Source organism: Amphiprion ocellaris, chromosome 4, assembly GCF_022539595.1.
Source record: "Amphiprion ocellaris isolate individual 3 ecotype Okinawa chromosome 4, ASM2253959v1, whole genome shotgun sequence".
NCBI classification, from domain to species: Eukaryota; Metazoa; Chordata; class Actinopteri; family Pomacentridae; genus Amphiprion; species Amphiprion ocellaris.
Genome location: NC_072769.1, coordinates 38554734 through 38580848, shown reverse-complemented (window position 1 = coordinate 38580848; position 26115 = coordinate 38554734). Strand labels below are relative to the sequence as shown.

Below are 26115 nucleotides of genomic sequence, written 5' to 3'. Positions count from 1 at the left end.
TAATGCAGCATGCAGACTCATTCCTGTTCAGTGTGATGATATTATGTGCCTATATCATAATACCTGCTTATTATTATTATTATTATTATTATTATTATTATTATTATTATTATTATTATTAATAATAATAATAATAATAATAATAATAATAATAATAATAAGAGGAAGAAGAAGAAGAAGAAGAAATTAAGGTGAAATTTATTAAGGTAAAATAAAAAGACAAGATGCAAAAATGTAAATATAATAAACACAAGTTAAATAATAATAACAATTAAAGCTGCAAGCAGCGTTGGACGGGTCCTCGCATCCTTGCTGGCCGGCGAATCCACGCATGTCCACCAGGTGGCGCTGCGACCAAAAGTGCATGTCGGCCTATGGATGCGATGAGGGCTGGACTCTGATCACAGCCGTAAAATTTCAGGCAGACTGGAGCATGTTCAGGCTACTTACAGAGCTCTTCCTGTCCATCCACCAGGTGGCGCTGCGACCGAGAGTGTATATTGGCCAATGGATGTGATCAGGGTCAGACTGTGATTCCACATATAAAATTTCAGGCAGATCGGACCATGTACAGGCTAGTTATAGAGCTTTTCCTTCTATCCACCAGGTGGCGCTATGACTGTGGCTGTATTTCAGCATGTGAACGTCATCAGGGCGGGACTCTGATCATACATGTAAAGTTTGAGGCAGATTGGAGCATGTTTAGGGCGGTTACACAGCAGTTGATGTTTCATGGCGAAGCATCAAAGTTCAGGAGGCCGCCATGGCCACGCCCTCAGACTTTTGCGGAGCATTTTGATAACTTTTGATCACCCATGTGTGTAGTACATCCTGGCCGAATTTCATCTCTCTCGGTGTTACCCTGTTTGAGTTTATAGCTTTTGAAAATGTCTAAAAATGACCCAAAATCGTCAAAACATATGACATATAATTCAAAATGGCTGACTTCCTGTTGGATTTTGGTCATGGGTGTCAATTACATTTTTGTGTGTCTTGATGAGTTACATATGTGTATGTTTTTATGTTCAGCTAATATCATGTTTGTGGTGTTAGAAGTGGACGTTTGTAGAGAGTTTTCAGTTGCGATACTTTAATGCATAAATATTTGCAGTGGTGGTTTCACTGCAAGCATCTACTGATGTCACCAGTGAAGTAAATAAAAACAGCATTTGTTGAACTTTACGCCTCTCAGTGTCTGCAGTTAGTTTAGCTGAATCAATGCAAAGATATTTCTATTTTTCTACATGACAGGAATGTCAGTGAAATCCAAATGCTAAGAATAAACAAGTGATCTGCCTGGTCACAGATCCCACTTTAATCCAAAATAAAGACTTTGCAAGGAAATGAACTTGAAATATGAGCCACCAGTAAAAGTTGTGATCAGACAGAAGGGCCTGTATTTTATCTTTGGAGAAGTTTAACATGTAAGTTTGTGCAGCTGATCAGTGGTGAGGCCTGTGGATGACTGGAGATGTGTGTGGACACTTAGACGAAGCAGCAAATGTGTTGAAAATGAGTTGTCTTCTCAGAGTCTTGAAGATGTTTTGTCAGAGCTAAGAAAGAAGTAAGAGATCCTGCAGGTGATTGTTGAGTGGTGTTGAGGAATTTGAATGTAGAGGAATAGCAAAGAGATTTTGAAGATATTTAAGCCATAAGTTGTATTTTATTTGTTTGCTGTTCTCTCCCATTTGTAGTGAAGAGAAGTGATTTGACATGAAGAATGTGATTTGTGTGGCTTTGAAATTGTGTTAAAATGTAAAAATGAGTGATGAGGAGAAGAGTGTGACTTTTTAGTATTGTGTTTTTTAGCGTGTTCTTTAAAAGTTGTAGGTAGATCATGTTCTTTTTTTGATTTTGTGGATTGTTTTTTTTTTCTTTCAGTGTTGATGTCACCGCCTTGACGAATAGAAGAAAAGCCTGTATTTGGGTATGTAGGACCGGTAGTGCAGAGGTAGTGATGGTGGTTTGGAACCTGGAGAGTGCAGGTTCAATCCCCCACTCTGCTCAAGCTTTTTTTTCACATTTGGGCAAAAATTGCCAAAAATCTTTTACGCTCTTTACGCTCTTTACGCTCTTTACGCTCTTTCAGGCAACTTCTTGGTTTTGCTGGAACCACCCTTCAACTCCAATCCACTGACACTCCACACCACAGACCACAACCTTTCCACTCCACTATCATCCTCCGCAAGGTTCCCAGTGGGGATTCGAACCGTGACCCTCCACATGACAGACACACAACCTATGTGTGAGCTATCTTTCACACAAGGTCCTTCATGGACTTTGTTGTAATGATGGTTGAAAGACGTTGTCATACAGCCAAAGTATGTATATATTGTAAATAAAGCTGCTGTAACAATGTAAATTTCCCCTGGAGTGGGGAGAAATAAAGAACTTTATCTTATCTTTATCTTATCTTATAAAGTGTCAAAAGAGCCCTGGGCTGGATTCGAACCAAAAACCTCCTGGATGAGAGGCAGATAACTTACCACTGCGCTATCCTTCCTACTGGGTGTAACTGTTAGTTTTCCTAAATGATGGTACACAAAACTATTAAGGAGGTGAAGATAATAAAGGTACTAAGGTGGATTTCAACCAGGGACCTTCAACATGCCAGGCAAAAAACTTACCTCTACACCACCTGTCCTACAAAGATGCTGTTCTAACTTTGCTTAAATGATGCTAGCAATTAGTACTGGAGCATCCAAAGGACACATAAAAAGTGTGAGTGGGGATTTGAACCATGGACCTTCAACATGTGAGGCACAGAACTTACCTCTGCACCACATTTCCTACAAGGTGTTGTTGTAAATTGGCTTAAATGATGGCATCAATCACTACTGGAGCAATCAAAGGACAAATAAAAGGTGTGAGTGGAGATTTGAATCATGTGAGGTACAGAACTTGCATTGTAGGTTTGTTTCTGAGACTGAATACACCCAATCTCATCTGATCTGCAAAGCTAAGCAGGGTTGGGCCTGGTTAGTATTTGGATGGGAGACTACCTGGGAATACCAGCTGCTGTAAGCTTTTTACTTCTCCTCACAACCTGAACAACACACTGCTGGTCATTCACTAGAGACAGCTATCAACTAAAACCTCTTGGTTTCTTTATAATACGCTCTATGAGGTGGATAAGCTGCAGCTCATGCTGATTTATTGCTGGTTCTGGTTGGAGCCAAAGAACAAAGGCATCACCTGTTGGAGCAGCTGATGTCCTGCAGCCTCTTCACCACAGAAAGCCTCTGACAGCTTCAATTCTTTACACTCTGACTGCAAGACACCAATCACATAGGAACATATACATGTGTGGAACAAAGAGCTGACCTGACACTCAACATGTGTTTGACCATTTATTGATAAAGACATTCAAACATGTCTAGAGATAGAACACCAACGCACGGTGTAAGAAAGGTCAGAACAGACTTCACCTGCTCAGGAAACTGAGGTCCTTCGGGGTGCAGGGAGCAATTCTGAGGACCTTTTATGGTTGTGTGGTGGTATCAGCCATCCTGTATGGAGTGGTCTGCTGGAGCAGCAGCATCACGGCTGCAGACAGGAAGAGACTAAAGAAACCGGTTAATAAAGCAAGCTCTGTCCTGGGCTGGTGTTAGACAGGAGGATGATGACAAAGCTGTTGTCTGTCATGGAGGACATCTCCCACCCCCTGCAGGAAACAGGACCATCACCGGCAGCTCCTTCAGGGACAGACTGCTTCACCCACGATGTTTGAAGGAGGTCCTTCCTTCCTGCAGCAGTCAGACTGTGTTCAATCAAACCTGCTCCCAGTAGTTCAGATCACCCATGAAGTAACTGCAATAAAATGTAAATAAGTCAATATGTGCAATTTCACAAGATTTTTTTTTTACAAGCATTTCTATTTCTTCTCTAAGGAGAAAGCATCTATTTATATCTGTGCACTGAGTGCTGCTTTTCTTTTTACTTTTTTTCCTATCTGCTACTGCCACACCGAAAATTTCCCCACTGCAGAATCTACCTATCCATCCATCTATCTATGGTCCATCTACCTCCCTACCTATCTATCCATCCATCCATCCATCCATCCATCCATCTCTCTCACAGGTGTGGGGGTTGATTCACCTGTTCTCAATCACCTTAATCCACGAAGGCCCGGTTCTTCATTCTTCCGCTCTCTGCCAGACCAGAGACTTTGAAACCAGAACCTTTCTCCTACAATTAGTCTGGTTTCCCCTTTTTGTTTTCACCTTGGTTTAGTTATCCTTTCTGTGTTGGTTTTAGTTTCATTCATTAAATAAACTCCTTGTAATCTTTGACCTGTGTCTGCAGATGTCCTGTGACACCAATGATCCCATCTGATATTTAGCATGTTTTCAATTATTGGTCCCATTTCTTAAAAAAAAAAAAAAAAAAAAAAAAGCCCCCTGAAATCTGATCAGATAAATGAATGTGAAACTACTTTGGGTCTGCTGCAGCTGCCTCCCTCTGATCTTGTTCCTGCCCACAGCACAATCTGATCAGTGAAACACTGAAGGACAACTTCAGCATGTAAAACATAAATAAGCAAAGGCTGCAACTCATGATTATTTTAATTTTAACTTAACTTTATGTGCTGTTCAAAAACTTTATTTTTTCTGCAAATGTGTAGTGATTCCAAATCTTGGTTATTGATCTCCTTGATTACAAAAAAAATCTGTATCGACCCGGAAAAAAAACAAACATGTCAGGCACCCTATGATGTTAACTGTTTGCCTGAATGTTTTTGTTTAAAATCCTCAGTAATAACCTTTGACTGGTTGCTCTTAACCCTGTAAAACTCACTGCTGCAAAAATACAACATCAGCTTATTTTTTAATTACTATTTTCTATTATATAGAAAAAAGACAAGATGCAAAAATGTAAATATAATAAACACAAGTTAAATAATAATAACAATAAAACTTTTTTTTTTAAAAATCACATAAAAGCAGGCTATATGAAATGGGTTTTAGGAAGTTTTTTCAAGGAAGTCATCAACTCAGTGAGCCTGATCATCCCAGGCAGGCCGTTCCAAAGCTGAAGGGTCCCGATGACGAAAACACAGCCTCACTTAGACCTAAGGCTCAACCTGAGGATCGACAGCTTCAAGCTGCCTCATATAATATTTCCACGCCAGGCCCAGATATGTTTTTGAAGTGATCAGTAAAATCTTAAAATCAATTCTCAAACCCGCAGGGAGCCAGTGGAGAGAGGCCAAGATTGGAGGAATGATGTGGTTTCATCTGCTAAAACCCGTAAAAATGAGTAGTTGCAATCTTGAGGCGAGGCAGTATCTTAATGCTGACTCTGATTGAGGTGGATGTAATTTTAACTGCTTTGCTTTCTGTTCTAAAACAATGCAGTGTTTATAGTACAATGTGCATGTGCAGCCTTGATCTGTGCAGGCATCAAATTATGTAGTGGAGAGAAAACAGCAAATGTTTGTCTCAGATAGCAGAGCTGAAGAATAAAAGTCCCTTATAACTGTATTAATGTAGTTCTTGAGTAAACGCACTTAATATAACTTTCCATCTTGCGCTGTCTAACTATCTGTATGTGTCTCTGTTGTAAAATTACACCACTGTCTGTTAGGCTGTGTGAGTAAAATCTTTTTTCTTTCCTTCCTAATCAGCTCTCTTATGGACTCTGACCCATATTCAGCTGGAACATCTGGGTGGAATCCCCAGGTGGAGAGTTTTGACCCAGAATTGTCAGTGTGCCATACAGAGATGACACAATCCCAAATTTGCTCTCAGAAAATAATCCACAAAGCTTTGCGAGTGAGTTAGCTCCAGATATTCTGAGTGAGAATTGTGCATTTAGCCTCACCCTGGCGCTGGAACAACCCAACCTGAACTACCGCCACTAGCAACTGGATTAATTTGGTCTCTGAAACAATGACTCCCTCTGGATTAGAATGGATTATCAATCAATCCACCTGAGAGGCAAGCAGTCAGATCACAGTCTAATCTTTCTCTCTTTCTACAGTCTCTCCTCTGGCCTTGTTAACCTCCTCTTACTGAAGTGAGAAGAAAAACTGACCACAGGTATGCTGTACGTCACGCTCACCTCTCCCCCTCATCATCCTTCTGTCTGAGGATTGCGTTAGCTCAGAGAAACACTGAGCCATTAACTAATTGCACGGCACCGCATTATGTTATGAAATGGTTTGGCAGGGACTTTGATCAGCCTAATTGACCCAGTTGGGTTACATCAGTTCAGGGGCCAGGAATTTGCAGTTTGACAGCACAATGCCAACTCCAGGTCCACTTATGAGGTATTAATGAACCTTTCAATCACACACTCTTCGTCACTGTAATGAGTTTGCTCAGTTGTCATAGCGATGGGTCGATTGAAACCAGATCTCAGTAACTACATGACTCACTTCGCACCTTAGGACTCCATTCTTTTTTTGGTTAAAGAAAAGCATCGATCCAAATGTAATATATGCTCACTATTTCTGTTCCACTTAACAATGTCACATGGTTGTCTTCAGTTGTCTTAATTATAGTTTTTTTTCATCATAGACCTTGAGCGAAGACTGTTTCATCATTTTAAAGACTAAAAATTGAGAATCTAGGGCTAAAAAATGGAATTCGTATGCACTGATCTAGTCTGTCAATGACAAATGTATGAGAATAGTTGTAGACACTGTGATATCATTAGAGCTCAGACTGTTTGTCCATAAATCAACAAATCAGTAAAACATAGTCAGCATTTTCTTTGCACTGTCTTGCTGGATGTTCTCTAAGTGGACTCACCATTCCCTGATGTCCAGACAGGAGCAGCGTTCCTGGCTACACTGCCTGCTAGAAAGGGTTATTCATCTGGATCTGTGAATGTCTGTGGAGCTGGAAAAGATCAAAAGTTTGCTCAGGGGTGAAGCTAACCTTTTTGCTAAGACCTTGAAGCCATAAAAAAAAGTTGCCTTGAAAAGATAAACTTCTGAAAGAGAAGATGGAAAAAGGAGAAACACGCAACTGGGGGAATAGGAAGGGAAAGATCATCAGTTCTACTTGTATCTACACTGATCAGCCACAACATTATGACCACTGACAGGTGAAGCGAATGACATTGATCATCTTGTGATAATGCAGCATTCTTCTGGGAAACGTTGAGTCCTGATATTCATGTGGATGCTTGACAGAGCTAAGGTGTTCACCCGGGTTCCACACTCCCCACACCATAAAAAAAAACAATAGTTGAGAAACTTAAAATTTTAAGGCAGCCTTGTGCAGTAAAATTTTTTGAATTGTCTCAACGATTTGTTGGTTCATTGTCCTAAGTCATATTTCATTGTTGTACCAGTTACATTTACATTGTTCTGTAAATAGTCCATCCATCCATCCATCATCTATTTACCGCTTAATCCTCAGTAGGGTAGCGGGGGGGCTGGAGTCTATCCCAGCTGACTTAGGGCGAAGGCAGGGGACACCTGGACAGGTCACCAGTCTGTTGTAGGGCTACATACAGAGACAAACAATCACTGTCACATTCACACCTACGGGCAATTTAGAATGATCAATTAACCTCAGCATATTTTTGGACTGTGGGAGGAAGCCGGAGTACCCGGAGAAAACCCACGCATGCACAGGGAGAACATGCAAACTCCATGCAGAAAGATCCCGGGAAGGTCGGGACGCAAACCAGGGATCTTCTCGCTGCAAGGCGAAAGTGCTAACCACTACACCACTGTGCAGCCCCTATGAATTAGTCACTGCTATTAATTCTTCATTTGGCCAATATAAATTTGTTTATTAGCTGAAAAGTGTGATTCACAGAACTACCAAAAGCTAATCAACCCCATAATTTTTGTTTGAAGTCATACTTGTGGTCATCTTCTGGCTTTATTGAGAGACAGGGAAGTGGGAAGGACTTGCAGCAAAGTGCCATAAGCTGGATCCGAACCCACGACAACTGCATCAGGGACTACAGCCCCTGTTTATGGGTCACCTGCTCAACCTGCTGAGCTGCAGGGAGTCACAGCTGAGTTGTAAGCCAAGGGAAAGAAAGCATGAGGACTTGCCCCTGCTGTGTATTCCGGGAAACCCTGTTTTTTTTTCCAACTTTCTTGTACCAACAACAAATTACATTTTCAGGTTATTCACAATTACAAATTTAGACATAATGAGGTGCACACGATTGGTCTGATGTGTACTTTCAAGTCAAGTATTGCTATTTTAATTTTAATGTTCAAACAAATCAGAATACCAACTCTGCTGAATAGACTGTAGTTTTCTTTTTTACACCCTGCAACCCACAGGACCCACAGAATTCACTGCTACCATCCTGGTGCCACAGAACATCCCCAGAGGTCCTGAGTCCAAGGCTCACTGGGTCAGAGGAGTTGTAGCAGCATAAAGGAGACCAACATAATATTAGACAGGTGGTCATAATGTTTTGCCTAATGTATATAACCACAAAGATAGCCTACATATGTCCATGTGTACACACTATTCTGTTCTGACCAGCCACATGCTGCTCACAGTATCTCCACGTTTTTGCCTTTCTAGAAGCTACTGGAAACCGGTGTTCATGCAACTAACAAACTTGATAATCACCTTTGAACCGCTTTTGCATTGTGAAAAATAACTAATCAGAAAGGTACTTTTAAAAAAAAAATCAGCATTTATTGTAATACTTTTTAAGTTGTTGGGGTCATTTTTGAGCAGAAACATCATTATTGTTGCAAACTGAATGTCCTTGAACTGTTAGATCAGCAGCTGAACAAAACAAAACCATTTAAAAAATCATTTTCAGGGGATTTTTCTGTACTTTCTGACCTTTTACAGACCAAGCAGTTAAGCTGTTAATCAAAAAATATAATATGCAGATTGAAAATATCAAGTGCTCCACTGGGTCAAAGCATTAGTGTGGGTAGAATAGAAATAAGAAAATACAGAACCAGTTTATTCATCTTTTAAGAAAGGATTTTTAAATTTAATATTAAATTCAATACTGAAGACATTCATAAGAAACATAGGAACAGTCATTATTTTTTATCTGCAATTCTTAGATTATTATAATATAATTCTTCAACAATATATTTTACATCATAACACCTCTGTTCCACTGAAATCTTCACACAACTACATTATAGTGTATCTATTAGCATTGGCACATTAAATGCTAAAAATGGGGATATATATATAAAAATGTATGTTTCATTTGACAGGAACAAAATTATTGTAAACCTTTCTTTGATCAATTTGGGTTTCTCAGACTGTTTGCACAGAGTAAAATCTACATGTACAGTTAGTATCTTATGTGTGTATATGTGTTGTTTGTGTTTTTTGAGGTTGTTAACTAGAAAAGTAGAACACATTGTGAGCCTAACAATAAAAACGGCTTATAATGTATTGTAAATGTTAAATGCACTTTTCTCGGATCAAGTGTGAGACAGCTTCTTAAAATATACTGAGAGAGACAGAGAGGAAGCGTTGCATACCCAGGTGAGAAGCTCACAAAGAGAAGTGCCAGAGGGCTGGTGGGTATGCTGAAATAAGAATGTCAAAGCAAAGCAGAAGGATGGAGAGAAGGAGACGGAGGTGTTTCTGACAGAAGGTGAAAAGATGCCAAGAGACGCGAGGCAGATAAAAGTGAGGAGGAGGTGGTGATACAAAGACCTTGAGGAGAGGATTCATCAGGAGGGGAAAACGTTGTGTAAATATTTAATGCTAAATACAGAGATGGGTCCAGCTTAAATGAAAAATGTTGCTGCCTTGGAAATAGGAAAACAAAAACAGTTTGGATAATGGAAGAGAGATTGTTGAGAGTGAAGCAGACAGAGGTGAAGGACCAATTAAACAGTAAAATTACAGGAATGCACATCTGCATGCATCTGTTAGAGTCGCTTGATTGCAGAACTCGCAGCAATGAAGTGAAGAGTTGCAGTGACAATAAAATCCATCGGGAATTTATTTCTGTAGTCATGAGGAAGGCTGACGCATTCATCCCCTGTGTCTATGCTGCAGGGGATGGTAAAAAGAAAATTTTTAAAAAGGGGGTAAGAAAAATTCTAAAGTGTTTGGAGATTTGCTGCAATAAATAATACTTGAGTTAGTACAGGAAGATGGTGGGTCAAATAAGGATTTTCATAATAAAGCGCCTCCCTCAGAGGGAAGTAATGATGGTATATCTATAATTCAACAGCAGAGGAAGCAGATTGTTAGGGAGGGGAGAGGAAGACCCCATGTGATTCTGCTAACAAGCTGTGACAGAAGCGATATCAAAAGAAAGATGGAACCAAGAATCAGAAAATTAATGAAGAAAAATATTCGCTCACTGATGACTCGATGACTGACTCACTCACTCATGAATTAGGTTGTTATACTTCACATTCACATCTGGGTTTCAAACCTTTGATGACGAGTCCTCCGGAGCTGTAAGAGTGCTCACAAGGCTTGAGGCGTCTTCAAACACAAAGCAAAGCTAATTTTTGGCATTGCGTCATTCTTACATATTTGTCTGCTTGTGTTCATTTGCCCCTTATATTTAAAGTTCTCTATCAGCACTGCTAAATGCTGCAAACCAAATAACCACAGACTCTAGAATCATTTTATTTCAACAGAAACAGTTGTGCATTCAAAGTAGAGACTGTAGGGTGCCAGAAATCAAGTATTTTTAATGTATATGAGTCACAGTCAGTGTTTGAAACTGAGTGCTGTGCATCAATAGGTTAGCAAGATAACAAGATGTGCTTCAGAAACAGTTCAAAAGAGGTGACACTGTAATGAGATGTCAGCAGAAGTGTGTTTTCGTTGGTAATGGTAGTTCCAAGGTTTCTGTAATATATCATGTATCAGGTTTGTGTCCAATAATTTATCAGGCAGCTTTTAAATCGGCTCTATAGCATTTCACACTTGTGGAAAAGCTATGAAAGTATTGAAATCATCAGCCAATTTGGTGTCATTAAAATTACTTATGGCCCAAAGCGCCAAATCATTATACAAATTAGGCAATTATTTTGCATCAATTTACATCTTAAATTTGCTTCACCTTCCAGCCACGCTGTAGCAGAGGCAATTTTAAACATTTGCATGCTCCCCTGCTCACAGTGTCAGCGCTAACCTGCTCATGTTTAGCAGCTCTAATGTTTGCCACGTTCACCATTCATGCATGTAACCATAAAGACCCCTGCAGAGAAAAAATGTTCTTTTTGTTTTCAGCTTGTAGCATCATATGGACATTTGTATATACTAGAAGACATGATGGGCATAAAAAGCGGTCATCGACATAGCTGAGCATTTGCATCTTAAAACTGCAGAGCACCGATGACAGTTTCAAAAACATGAATTTAGACTTCTGTGTTCTCATACATATAAATGGAAGGAATGATTCTGTTAACTTGCAGGGTGATGTTTTGTGTATCATTATTCTCCTTTGGAATCACCTTCCTGTTCAAACATCTCTGCACAACTTGGCATTGTGTAGCATAGAGAAGTTTGACAGTGTTTGAGCAGAGTTGTAGGTGAGCCGGTTTGCTCGAACTGCAACGAGAGGGAAGAGGTTCAAGAAGACGTATTTAGAGTTACATCCAAGCTCTTAGAAGGCTGGAAGAAATGCTTTCAATGAGGAAAAAATCTCTACATTTACAACTTTGATACACAAAGATGAGTTTTTAAGGCGAAAGTCACTGAGCACGGAGAGACACTCATGATTAGTTTTATTCACAAAGTGTAGTTGATGGGAAAGTTATTTTTGCAGTCAGTAATGAACTACAGTACTCCACAGGTTTCATTTCAAAGTGAGCATGGCATTCGTTAAAAATCAGAGCATTGAAAGTTGTTACAATTTAACCTGCAGGAGCATCACTTTGTGGACCAAATTTCATGCCGCTTTAACCAACAGGTGTTGACAGAATTCCTTTGAAGGTTTCCTTTGAAGCCACAAATGTCAATGTTGCCGAAGAAAAAAAGTCTGGTGGTAAAGTGGGTTGTCCACTAATCACAAGGTTGGCAGTTCAAAAGGCACAGTATGAGTGCAGACATTAATCGTCATGAGGTTTCTTCTTCTGGGCACCATGAATGACGCAAAATTTCACTGCGAACCTTGCAATAGTTGATATTTCAGTCTAAACCTGCAGAAAGATTTTTACTTGAACAAATGGTCTGTATTTATATAGCGCTTTACTATACCGGAAATGATACCCAAAGCACTTCACATTATACGTCACATTCACACACAGATGGCAGAAGCTGCCATGCAAGGCAGCTAACCACAACCCATCAGAAGCAGTTAGGAGTTTGGTGTCTTGCACAGGGACACCTAGACATGAGCTCACCAGGCGAGGATCGAACCGGCAACCCTCCAGTTACAAGACGGCCACTCTACCCACTGAGCCATGCCGTCAAGTGTACTGAAGTTTGTTTTTTCTTTTTACACTGTCAAAACCTCATGGCAATTGGAGCTGGTATACTCTACTAAAAATATTCATCTAACAAAAAAGAGACAGATGAAAGAAACTGCGTAAAGCAATCATCCATCCATCCTTTGTCTATACACAGCTTAATCCTCATTAAGGTTGCAGGGAGGCTGGAGTCTCTCCCAGCTGACTGAAGGTGATGACTGGGGACACCCTGCGACTCTATCACAGGGCTACACATAGAGACAAACAAGCACACCCACTTCCACATCTAAACAATTTAGAATCAACAATTAACCTCAGCATGTTTTTGGACTGTGGGAAAACCCACGCTTGCACAGGGAGAACATGCAAACTCCACACAAAAAGACCCCAAACCTAGGCCGTGAACCAGGGATCTTCCAGCTACAAGGCGACAGTGCTCACCACCGAGTCACCGTGCATCCACAAGCAAAGCAACTGGATTGAAATCTTTGTATAGTTGCTCGTTGTTCCCTCCACCGTCAGAAGCCGAATTACCAAACAGCCACTATGGGCAACTGTTAGAGGACTATTAAGGGCTGCCTATTAGCACTTGTTAACAACAGTAGTAATGGTGGTGTCATTTTCACAAGCAGCTTTGGAGGGATGTCAAACATAATTTGCTTGTTCATGAGAGTGAAATGATGCACTCGGAGACAAAGAGAGGAAGCCAAGTGAGAATAATAATGTTATGAAATATTATCAGTGGGAGGTTACGCATCAGCTGACAGTTCAGCTCAGCCGAACGCCAAGAAATGTTGTGCGTGTGGGCAGATCAGCAGTCACGAAACAACACGGTCTTCGGTAAATGTATGAGTAATGTATTATTTCTGTATCAAAGATCACACTTTGTGCATCGTTTCTGCTGAATACTGTCTCCATGTAAACACATACTTACACACACACACACACACACACACACACACACACTTACACACACTTACACACACACACACACACACGCTTACACACACTTAGACACACACACACACACTTAGACACACACACACACGCTTACACATGTGTCTGAATCAGACAGCAAACACACTGAGAATCTAGTCTGACTACAGCGAAGCGAAACTCAGCGAAATACCTTTGTGTGGGAGTGGAAGTGTGCCTGTGTGTTAGTGTGATGAAGGCCCACAGTCTGAATGCAGCTGCAACACACATACAAACACACACACAAATGTTGTCATAGCCATTTTATTAGTTTATCCACCTATTTCACAATATCAGAGAAGATCCATGAAGATGCAAAGAAGGACAAGCGCAACACTGTCACAGCCATCAACAACCAAAAACAAGAGAGAGAAGAAGAAGAAGAAAGAGACGGAGAAGAAAACATAAAAAACATTTGACTGTTTTTTTGGGCCTGAGAGCCCAGGCAGGCACTTTACAACAAGGTGTCAGATCATATGTGGGGCTGATGTCTTGAGGTAATAAGTGAACAGAAGTACTGACTGTATCTTGACCACAGTTCATTTTGCTGCACAGTGTTGACTGGTTACATTTTTAGTGTAGTTGGCCAAAGTGAGAATCAAACCCTCAGCCCTCACAGTGTGTCTGGCTTCCTCTACCTTCTGTTCCTACGATGTCCACTGTGAACACGAAGCAAGACATTCAGCACATTCCATCTGTTTTGTTGTTGCTAGCAAAGATGCAAATCAGATGCAAAACATTGGAGGAATATTGTCATTTCACGGAGCATATTCAAAGGAAAAGTGACAATCTAATCCCAAGAATGTGGTGTACAGAGCATCAGAGTTTCAGGTGAGCAGTCTATCTAAAGCCACGGCTGGCTCAAGCAAAACTCAGTCATTGCAGTGGTTGTCGTAGAAAATCATCTATTCAAATCAGTATCAGCACACATGTTGTCATATATGCACTGAACATAATGCAGAATAAGATGCTTGGGCTAATTTAGAAATGATAGTTTGTTCAGCAGAGCAGTTCATCCTCCATCGTTTACAATACTGAGCAATACTCAGCACTGTCTGCAGCACATGTAGCAGAGTATGTATCATAGCTGAGCAGACGGTGGTGTGGAGTCAAGTGGTGTCTTTATGATAGGTTTGTATTTGTAGTTGTGAAATACGCTGCTGGACAGTTAATAAACAAATGATCAATCATTTTTCCTTCATTTTTCAATATAATATTATATAACTTACTGAATGTATAAATATATGCACATGTACAAAAATATCTGCCAGTGTATTGATATCAGAATGTTTTTTCTGCCTTAAAATAGTACCAGCATTGGCCCCAAATATCCAGATGTGGTCAGAGTCTACATTGTAATGTGACAGTTACCCTCAGTTACTTTTTTTTTTTTACTGGTATGACATAAACACGTCTTTATTCTGTCATTAATTTGCAATCTTATTATTATTAAATATAGATTATATTAACACCAAAGTGGTAAATGTGACAAATAGCTATAAAGGTTGATTATAAAGAGACTGTGCTGTAAAATTTTAAAAAACAAACAAAACAGGTAATTCAAGGGAAATGTCAAGAAGCCTTATGAAATGATTTGGATTATGCTGAACATTTTACTAACTGTCTCTTTAATAAATATCCACTATTAGAGTCTTTCCGATATAAATGTTTGCATGATGTATATGTGGCATTAAATGTGTTTTGGAACAAAGAAGACAGATAACATAGTTTCTGCTGTTTCTAACACATTTCATTAAAATAATAACAGAAGCATGAATTTACAGTCGCCTAACGATAGCAGACCCAGACACTTCTGTGTGGGTCGACTCCAAATTGTCAGTGTGTGCTTGTTGGTAAAAGAACTTCTTTTCAGACTGTTCCTCTGCACAGAGCCAACTATTACATACACATCATTATATATTCATCATGGAATCTTCGGACTGTTCCCTCGCTGTCTGTGAGGACACTTTGACCAAAAACACATCACTAAAGTGTGCTGTGAGGCAGTCTGGGGACACAAAAAATGTAATTTGCATGTTTAGTTTTGTTTTTTTTTTTTGACAAGAAATGTGACTTTGCAGAAAACACTCATGCAAACACACCTAAATTCCATCTGGTTTACATTCAAGCGTACAACGATTTTATCATCATTATATCAGTGTCTGATTAGTGCTTAGTTAGACATGAAATGTTTATTCCAGAGGTCCATTGAGAGCGCTGCTTTGTCTACGTTGCAAAGCAAAATGCTGCAACTTTGCTTAGTGAGGTGTGTGAGAGGCTACAGCAGGGGGAGCAGACTGGTACAGAGCAACATTAGCAGAGGTACATTACACATTATACATTTATAAGACCACTGTTTTACCAAATTATGGTATGCAATATAGAAAACTTAAGAGCACACAGACATTATTCAACAGGATCATATACAGTTAAAATGAACAACAAAAACTCATTTTGTTTCCCATTGTTTTCCCATTGAGTGATAAAATCAACATTACCACAAGAACATCTCAGAAATCAGTTGTAGCATTTAAAACAACCAACTGGACACAAGATGAGCAAAGACCGAACTTTGTGTCACTTTGTTGTAAAATGGCGAAACCCTTAGATATGGCGTCAGTAAAGGTTAATTCTATGACTGTATTCAAACCCATCAAGAATCTTTGCCTGAATAATCATGTATGGTTTACTGGCCCAACAAACTATTCCCTAAAACAGAAAGTGGTACTAGATCCGATCGATAATCTGTTATTTAGTGTCTCCATTGAAACTGTTCATGCCAGAAGTTGATTGCCCCATGCAGCCTTCACTAAGTTGATTCTGTGACTAAACGCACTGTATCTCACTGCAGAAGTAAACACATGAGCGTGGACATCAACACAAAGAACAAAACAGATACACCACTCTTAACGACTTAATAGCGCCATCTTTCAGTCCACCTTCCCAGCCAGGAACAAGTAAATATGCTGTAAACTCCAATTTGATACAACTTTAAACTCCTGAATGGACTCCTAAATTGCCCTATCGAACACGACCGCCCTTGGCTGACCTCTCCCAGTCACCCTTCACTGTTTGGGGTTGGAGGGGCTGGACCTCTGAGCAGCATGGCATGGGTCCAGGGACTCCTTGGTGGCTCCACCGTAGACATCCACGTCATGGTCGGTCCAGGGGGCGATGTTCCCCAGAGCTGAGGAGCTACACTCAGCCAGGGCAGCCACCTCTGCAGGCTTCAGCACCCGGTCCCACAGGTTGAACTGGGAAAGCTCACCAACCAGGGCCTGGGAGGCATCAAAACGCCCGCCCAACGTATCCTTGGAAAGAAGAGTTGGTACAAACAAAGAGCTGGATGTCAGCAAGCTAACATGAATAGTCAAGGCATTAGCAAGACACTGGGGTGACACTGGAACTGTTTTGTTGTCATCTGTGAAATAGTTTCTACCATTTTAATCTGTCTTCAGTCTACTCATGTAATCTTCATGGTTCTTCAGGTGCAATGGAAATGTGCAATAATATTTTTTAATTTATGAAGTTGGTGACAGAAGCTTGAGTCATCAGGGGCTTAGCTTTCTGGGAAGTCCTACGCAAATCATGTCTTATCTTATCTTGTCTTGTCTTACTATACCTGGAACTTAATTATAAGCAGCACAATGAAACTGTTGCCATCTCTGCACTAAGATGTGTCTGACTGTCCTTTGCAATAACACCCTTGAAAATGACAATAAGCCTGATGCTGTAAAAACTTGAGAATGAGTCAGGATGAGAGGGCAAATAAACACTCTAACGGATGTCAAGGAGACATTGCTGGGAGGATGTGATAAAAGGTACCAATGATAAGAGTTATGCTTCAACCAATTCAAGCTACTTCTCCTGAGGCCAGTAATTACTAAGAATGTATACTAAGAATATATATTTGTGGACAAAAAACACCTAACAAAAAAAACCAACACATTGGTAGAGTAAAGCAAGAAATGGCTCTATGAGCTATTCTGAACATTTATCGAATTTGTGGTTGAAATCTGTACACAGTAGAGATTTGCATCTCAGTAAATACATAAGAGGATATTTTCTTCCAGCCTTGGAGGTTGGCCTCCATGAGAAACAGTTTTGATGACCATCAAGTAAGGAAGAAGGATACATCTTCATTACAGCAGCTTGATTACGACACAGTTGTTTGGATTAATGCAAGAGTATATTGAAATCAGTATACTGTCTGATTCCAAAATATATCATGACGCAGCAGGTGAACTACACTGGCAAGCTTTCCTGTCTGAAATATAATGAAAGTGTAGTTTAAAGTGCCCACAGAAATCTTGTGTTTGGGCGATTCCTCCCACATAAGATTAAAAATGTTTTTCCTCTTCAGAGCACCCTTATGAGAAGGATGTCCTGGGTTATTCCCCACAACATCTAGTCAACACAACAGCAATTTATCAGTCACCCTCAATGGAGAATAGTAAGTACTTGCTCTCTGGACAAAATCTATCCATTAAATCAAGTCTTGTTGCATCAGTGCATCATCATGGTGAATTGGAGTCCTAGCTCTGCTTTTTATCCTTTATGCAAGGACGATGGGCTACACAATGAGCTCTGGGTCGTTCTTTAGACACCAGGGAGGAGGGATAATGTCAGATTTCATAAGGGTTATGTAACGCAGTTGTCTCACTAATGAAGAAGGGAGGCAACCCGGTGTGAGGATAAACACCATTAGGTTTCTGCCTGTTCATGTGTGACAAGCTAATGAAGGTTCCTTAAAATAGCTCTTCTCATCTCCCTATGTCTATCTATCCTATTCATCCATCAACCCTTCCTCTCTTTATCTGTCCATTATCCGTGCTGCTGCCATTTGTCTATCTATCCACCAACCGATCCATCTATTAATCCATCCATCTTTTTTTATCTATCCATTCGTCCATCTTTCCATGTTTTAACCTGTCTGTCATCATGCATCCACTCATCAGTTCACTAATCAGTCCATCTAGACATGTATCTGTCCATCCTTCCATCCATTTTAATCTATTCATCCACTCATATGTTAGTTTGTTATTCCATCCATCCATCCATCCAGCAATCTGTCCATTTTTGTCCAACCATCATTTCTACAGTTTCATTTAGCAGATGCTTTTATCCAAAGCAACATACATCAGAGAGTAGATACAACACAAGCAAGGATCTAGTCAAGAGAAAACAACCTGGATAAGAGCCATAAAACAAGCTCAAGTGTGACAGAGCCTTGGTGCCTACAGGCAGTGCAGGAGATAATAGGAATTTTTTTTATTCATTTATTTTTTTTCTTTTTGCAGTCTTTCAAGGGCAAAGGTGTTCAGTCAAGAGCTGGTCTTTAGTCATTTCTGAAAGCATCATTAATTTTGTTTATGCGCTCATTTGTCCATGGGCTATTCTTTCATGAATTTGTCCATCCATCCGTCCATCCATCCATCCGTCCATCCATCCATCCATCCATCTCACCTGCTCCTGTCCCAGTATGAGCACACCCCCAGGTTTGATGGGATGCCAGGCAGCCAGTCCCTCTCCCCTGCCCTTCATCTTGCCCCCCTGGTAGGCCTTCCACACCCCGTCCCTCAGGGTCCAGCTGACACAGATGTGCTGCCACTCGTCCTGCGGTAGAGACAGAGGCAGCTGTGCCACCTGCGAGTCAGAGAGCACAGCAGCTATGGTTAGACCTGCCTGTAGAAAGTGAGTGTGTGTTCTCAAGTCCAGTAACCTGTCACACACCAAGCTTGCGTTATGATTGGTTATTGGAGCAGTGTGGGCAGTAATGTGAACAGAGGGTGCACTGATGGTTTATATCAGCAAAACTACACCCAGCGGACAGTCCAAACCTTCCTTCAACCACAGCAAACGTTCACTCCTCTCTGGCTCTGAAACAATGCGCACTATAAAAGGTAAACACTGGTGCACAGTATGAAACAACAGCTGCAAAAAGCTTGCCTCTGTGCCACTTCTGCTTAATAACATATATTTGCTGTGGGTCCCACCACTACAAATGTGAGAAAATAAACAGAGGACATGGGTTTCTCATGCACTCAGATTTTTATTCAAAAAACTTCAAAAGATTACATGCAAAGTGATATACTGCTGTTTACCATTGGATTTTTTCTACATTAAAATCACTGGCCCAAAGAAGCATCTTTGTTTTTTTAATGCACTGTCTCGTTTTCTTTCTTATTCAAAGTTTTAAAATATTAATGTATTATTCGGGGGCACCATCTGCTTTGGTTGTACGTGTTTTAGTAACAGGGACCTTTTTTATTTTCGTCTTTTATTTATTATCGGTATCTCATCAAATGTGAAGGCGAAGAGAAGGTCGACACACATGAAACACCTTAAGCTACAGGCTTTACTATAGATTTTCAGTTTCAAGTTTTTTCACCACTTGTAAAATAGAAAAAAGCTAGTCTGCTGCGAAACATGTTTTCTTTGTACATTTTAATGAATGGATCACAGCGAGCCACCCACCAGCCTGTAGTGTACATCATAATAAGCTGTTTTGGCAGTCTATTTTGCCTGAGTAATTACAAGGAAACCTAAAGAGTACAAAATATCCATGCTTGTCGCCTGAGGGAACCATTCATTTCCACATAAAATGTTCTTTATTGCACTTTACTTTGTACAGCCTCTCCAAATTGATCTCATAGGCAGTAATTTATGGTCCCAACCCCCAGGTATAAGAACAGCTACAAGAAAAGCATTGTTACCTTGTCGTTGATGAGCAGCTCCACGGGATTGTGGACTCCCTGAAGCAGCACCAGCTCATTGGGCTGACCCGGCACAGAGTAGGAGAACGGGGTCCCGATGCCTCCTTCTTTGGCCTTGAGCCATACGCAGGCAGTGAAGGCGTACATCTCAGTTATCTCTTTCCTGACCAGGCCGTACATGTAGTTGGTCCGCATGGGGAAGGACAGGACGAAGCCGTCAGGGAACGGCGGTTCAGTCAGTGCTTTGGAGACACAGATAAAGGAGATAAAGAGAAACAGTCAGACAGTGAGGGGGAGTTTTAAGGCAGGCGGAGAGAGAAAATGAGAAGGGATGATGCGTTAATGGCCAATTTATACAAGGACACTGGTGTTTCTCTTTTCTCTTGTCCTTGTCAGTCTGTGCACACACACACACACACACAAAGTGCCTGGCGAGAGCTTAAGTGTTACAGTTAATGATCAGCCTCTCTAACTGGAGGCCACACTGCAGCTCTTAAAGCAGACAAGATTTAGAGACAGTCGGGAAGGTTGAGAGAATGACAGCACTAAAAAGAGAATAGAGAAGTTCTTTTTCTTCCCTTATTAACCTTCCTCCTGGCACCTCGCTCCCCTATTAGCAGACAACTCTTACTTCTTTTTCCTGTACTTTTCACCTACAGTTACCTTGATCTTCCACGGGAGAAATTTCAGGAAGAGCTACCAACATCAAGGTGACATTTCCAAACCGCATTTCTGCCAACCATAAAGTGAGAATCATTCATATAAATTCTTCTGAGGACGATGAGTTAAAGTTTACGAGTGATTTCGGGTAATTCCGTTTTCATTTATCTTTAGCTGTATCATTTTTATTTTTGGCTCCTGTCCCTATTTGACATTTCAAAATCTTCAGCACTCATTAATCATCCTATTTTCATCTACAGCGTATTCTCTACTGCTGTGATGACCTAGTTCCACCCACAGTGCTTGTTAAACTTTCATTTCAGGCTTCTCTTGCAACGCTCTCATGTACGTCAGCTTGGTGATGCAATTGTTTCACTCCCCTTGGGCCTTAGTTTGTCCATGCATCTCTTTCTTTTATTTGTCTGGCCACCACCCCATGCATTTGCCCTCCTCCTCTTCATCCCCCGGACTCACTGTGTTCCAGCTCAGTGACGCGGTGGTTGACGGTATCAATCCCCTGGTTGATCTTCTCATGTTGGCCCTGCGTCTCCTTTCTCATGGCCTGACGCTCCTTTTCCAACATCTTTATTTTTCTCTCCAGCTCTCCCTCCAGGTCCTCCACCCTCCAGGTGCCCTTTCCACGCCCAGGGGAACCCTTGGCGGGAGGCCTGGGGGCAGGTGAGGCAGGGGAGGCTGGGGAAGCGGGACGGCGGGCCCCTGGGGCAGCGCCGGCAGGTGGGGAGGAAGCACTGCCGGTGGGTGGGGCCGGAGCTTTGCCGGCGTTACCAGGAGGGCTGCTGCCGCTGCTGCTGCTGCTTGTTGCACCCACGGATGTGTCGGAGAGGTTCAAGGCAGCAGGACCGATCTCTGCCTGCAGAGTGGAAACAAGAAAATGAAGTCTGAGATCAAATTGTTTGGACAATCACAAAGGGAGAACATGTTGCAGAAAAACATCTAATTCTAGCAGATCTAATAGCAAAGACTAAAAGAATGTCTTGTGTTCAGCATTAAAAATTCAATAACATGGTTCCTTAAAGGTAACAAATAATCATAATGTCTTCGCTTTTATTCAAACTGAAACATTTCAACAAGAGACAATTATGTGAAATTTTTTTTACAGATCTTTATGGACCCCAGAAGATGAATCACCTGCTTTTTCCACTAGTGCCACCAAGAAAAAGCTTTTTTCCTTTGTTAACTTCATCTCATCTCACCTCCAGCTGTTGTCGTTTTACTTGTTTGTTTGTTTTTTTTTTCAACCTTTAAATTAAAAATTTATTCTTACTGGGTTTATTATTTTATGAATTTTGCCTTTTTAGTCATTCTATTGTCATTCATATGCAAGTTTCTTAGCTTTTATAAATGTTTAATTTTGCGACTGAATGAATAAATGAATGAACTGTGTATTGTCTCATCATGTTGAAGCTGTGGGTTACAAAATTATTCATGATTTTAAAGGGAACTTAGTTATATCATGTTTTGTACTGTCAGCTTAGACGGTGGCGCCCCGAGAATTTTTTTCAGAGAAAATCTTGTATATAAGAGAGTTAAAGAATCACGTACTGATGTGTTTTGGTTTCTTGTTTTAGAGTTAATGCTGCTAATCATCTGGTGTGTATAGACCAATGCAGGTAAAATTAGCCTTCTGAGCTTCACAACAGTCCTGTTTTAATGTGTTGTGTGGTCATGTTCAGCTGCTCGTACATGCGCTCAGACAATGTAACTGCATTTACTGAACTTTGGAGCTGGAATAAATTTTACTGGGGTAGCTGCAGGGATGGACAATGAGATTTGAGGGTTTTCTTTGTGTAGATGGACTAGTAAAAGGAATACAGTTAGAGTTTGGCAGCATCATGATGAATTTTGGTAGTTGTGGAGGAGGCTGTTGTGGTTGTTTTTGTAGACATTATTATTATGTTGGGCTTTTCATTTGGATTATCAGCTGGCGTGGATTTAAAGTAAAAGCACAGAGTAGTAGGAGTTTTATTCAGGTAAATTAGCAGAGAATTTGAGAAGATCACCACACTCACAATAGAATGCTAAGGTGCACTACATGGCCTATATTCCATTATTGGGATTTCTTGTTTGCACTGATTGATCCTGAGCTTGTGTGACATGCTGTATCTGTGGACCTTCCTGTGAATCTGGATTTGGTGGCTTAAATTTGTATTTTATTTTTTTTTCAGTATAAGGTTTTAATGGCTCTTGTCACACATCTGTCCTGATCCACATCAAAAGATCAGAAGCTTGACTTAATATTTTGATATTCGATTGGATCTAAGCTTCTGAGCCTTCTTTTTTTTTAGATTAAATTAATAACACTACAACATTCTGGGCTTTGTTTTCCTTGGACAGAGCTGTCTAGGTGTCTCTGACCAATAATCATATTGATCACATTGATTTATTTTTTTAAGATTGTTTATGTTGCTTCTTCTTGGTAGTACAGAACCTTCAGCAATGCTAATAAATCACAGTCAAGGGATCGATATAACAGCTGAAAGCAGCTTCGTGGTCCACATATGCTGACGAAAACACAATCAGGAAGATCTAACAGCAAAATGGAGGAAAATATTACAGCTTTTCCTGCATATCACATGGATTTTTTTTTGACTCCTTGTTTTGGGCAGGTAGCCCTAAAGAAAACATTGAATATAAGGCAATAAGTAGAAGCCCTTTTCATCTTCATTGTAGCATAAATATGGCCACTATTCATTTTAGTTAGAGTGGTGGTATTAAACTAGAACGAGGCTGCGGGAGGAGGAGAGAAATGACAAAGCAGCACCACAGCGAGACCTGTTGTGTTGTGATATTAGTAGCCTCACAGTGGCAGTATCAGTATGCGGAGCATAAGTTGAAAAAATAAGGTGTTAGAGAAGCAGCAGTAAAGAGAGAGAGCTGTTAGTGTGGATGAGATGGCTGTGAGGGCGATATATAAACTCAAGAGAGATGCTGAGGCAGGACTGGATCCGGATGTCCAGGGATATAAATTCACACTGACGGAGACAACCTTGTATCTGACTGTGCTTGGAGAGGGCTGGCAGTGATGCAGCAGTGTGTGTGTGTGTGTGTGTGTGTGTGTGTGTGTGTGTGTGTGTGTGTGGTTATAAGCCTGCCTAGGTCTCAATCTCAGCACGCACACACATACACACACACACACATCCTGACCCCCTCCTCCTCCACCACCCTCTTTCCTGTCCAGCTAGCTTCATCTTTTATTTATGTCTCTCCTGCTGCTGGATGCTGCTGGATGCTGCTGGATGCGGAGGTAGAGGGTAGAGGAGGCTGACATGATGGGGGATGCAGGCGGGTGTGAGGGCCAGCAGGTGGAAAGATTTCCCATGGGGAGGGTACACAAAACATGAGGGGCGCCTGTGTCACGAGTCACTTGTCAGAGGAGAGGCAAGGTGAAGATAAAAGGAGGGGAGAATAAAGGGTAGGGAGGAGGTGAGAGAAAGACCAGAGCACCCAAGATGAGGAACCCAGAGGCTTTATGTCTGCTACAGTAGAGCTGTGACACTTCTAGTTTGAATATTTCATTTTTGTCAATCATTATTCCTCCATTTTTCCCAAAAACAACTTAAACTGGCACTGGAACATCTGGCTGTTAGATGGACCACACATGGGTGTAATTGAAACCGGAAAACAGTGACTCACCTGGCTGAATAACTTTGGTATCTGTCCAAAAATCCTGCAGTCAAACAAATCTCAAACAGACGGATAAGCAGCAAGAATAACGGCTTTTGCCAAAGTTTGAGTCGCCTGTGGTCAGTATCTTTCTACTCACCTCGAGTTTCTCGATGCGGTCCTTCAGGTCCATGATGGCCCGGGCCAGCTCCTCCACGGCCCGCGCCGTCTGCAGCTGCGCCGCGGCGGAGGAGCTCACATCATCCCCGGCCATGACGCGGCGGTTCCCGCTCCAGACCCCGATGCTCCGCTCCGGGACGCTCCTCTCGTCCTCCAGGCCGCTCTCACACTCGCTTAGCTTCCCGGTCAGCTCCCGGATGGTCCTCTGGTCCATGAGGATCTGATCGTTCTGCTGCAGGACCATCTGCCGGAGCTCCTCCGCGGTGGTCCGGAGGTCTTCATCCCCGTTTCCGTACAGCGGCTCATCCGCCTGCTGCTGCTGCTGCTGCCGCCGCTGCCTCAGGTCTTTGGTTTTACATTCTCCGACCGGGACAGGAGTGCAGATGAGTCGGCTGAAGCTGAACTGTTTGGTCGATCCTCCCCCTGTTTGCTCCCCGAGGTTGAGCTCGTTCAGAGTGGGCACCTCCAGGCCGATTCCTCCGAGTCCGTTCCCTCCATCGTACGACTCGGCGCCGTGCAGAGCGCCCAGCGGCCCGGCGTGAGCCACCGATCCCGGCTCCAGGGGCTCCAGCAGCGTCTCCGATGCCAGGGTGGTGTTGTCGCTGACAGGCGCGGCGCGTTTTCGCGGATAAACGCTGGCGATGATGCAGATGGCCGCCCCGAGGAAGGCCAGAGTTCCCGCTCCAACAAGAACCACCACGAACTTCATTGCGACTGTGAAGACAGATGGAAACAGATTACGGTTCAGGGAGCGATTGCCACACACAAACCTGCACATGAAGCCGAGTCTAAAACTGAGAGCAGCATCTGTCCGTAGGCAGCAAGCTGGAAGACTGCACAACACAATCACGATCTCGCCTAGTCAGAGGATCAACTTTAGTCTCAGTCTGACCTCCTGTGAAAACCACCAGAGCTGTAGTTTGGGGTGAAATGTGACACTTACGCACAGCAGATTCACGGCAGTTTGCCAGGCGCTGCTGCTGCTGCTGTTGTCCTCTCGCTGCTGTCGCTCTGCCTGGACCAGGGATGCTGCCTCTCGGTCTCCGTGTTGCTAAGCTGCTCTACCCTGTGCGTTACCATGGGGACCGCTGGAGAGGAGGAGCGTGGTTGTGGGCATGCGTCAGACAGAGCAGAGGTGAACCTCCAGCAGCAGCAGCGCGAGCAAACAAGGCGGTGATGGATCAATGTGTGTGTGTGTGTGTGTGTGTGTGTGTGTGCGCGCGTGTGAGAGAGACACTGGAGAAGGTTAGTGAACACAGTGAAACAAATGTGGAGTGTATGTGTGTTTCTCTGCGTACATTGCTTGTTGAGTGGTTTTATGTGTCCTTGTAATGAGAATAAAGAGTTTTTCTCACATTTTGCTTTAGAGAGACGTCAGTAATTGTCATTGTCCTGCTGAAGGTGGCAATTGACATCAAGGAGTGCTGGGAAATGGGGGTTAGATGGGGGTGGGGGGTTGCCTGGCCTGCAATGTTTAGGTAGATGGTACATGTCAAACATCCACATGAATGTTAGGACTCAACGTTTCTCAGCAGATTATTGCATTATAACAGGATGATTGATGTTATTCACTTCACCTGTCAGTGGTCATAATGTTGTGGCTGATTGATGTATGTC

General features: G+C 41.9%; 1 protein-coding gene across 2 annotated transcripts; it reads right to left on the bottom strand.

The window, feature by feature from the left end:
• Positions 1–13566: 13566 nt before the first annotated feature.
• nptxrb (neuronal pentraxin receptor b) lies at positions 13567–25596 on the bottom strand. 2 transcript variants are annotated; one of them, XM_055009759.1, is made up of 6 exons: positions 25442–25596; positions 24479–25212; positions 21169–21565; positions 20035–20276; positions 18785–18964; positions 13567–16629 (listed from the first exon to the last, which is right to left on the bottom strand). In XM_055009759.1, exons 2-6 carry the CDS (start codon positions 25205–25207, stop codon positions 16384–16386), a joined length of 1794 nt encoding a protein of 597 aa, XP_054865734.1. In that variant the 5' UTR covers positions 25208–25212; positions 25442–25596; the 3' UTR covers positions 13567–16383. The 2 variants fall into 2 exon arrangements, with proteins under 2 accessions (XP_054865734.1, XP_054865735.1); XM_055009760.1 differs by having other exon boundaries at positions 25446–25574.
• Positions 25597–26115: the final 519 nt, after the last annotated feature.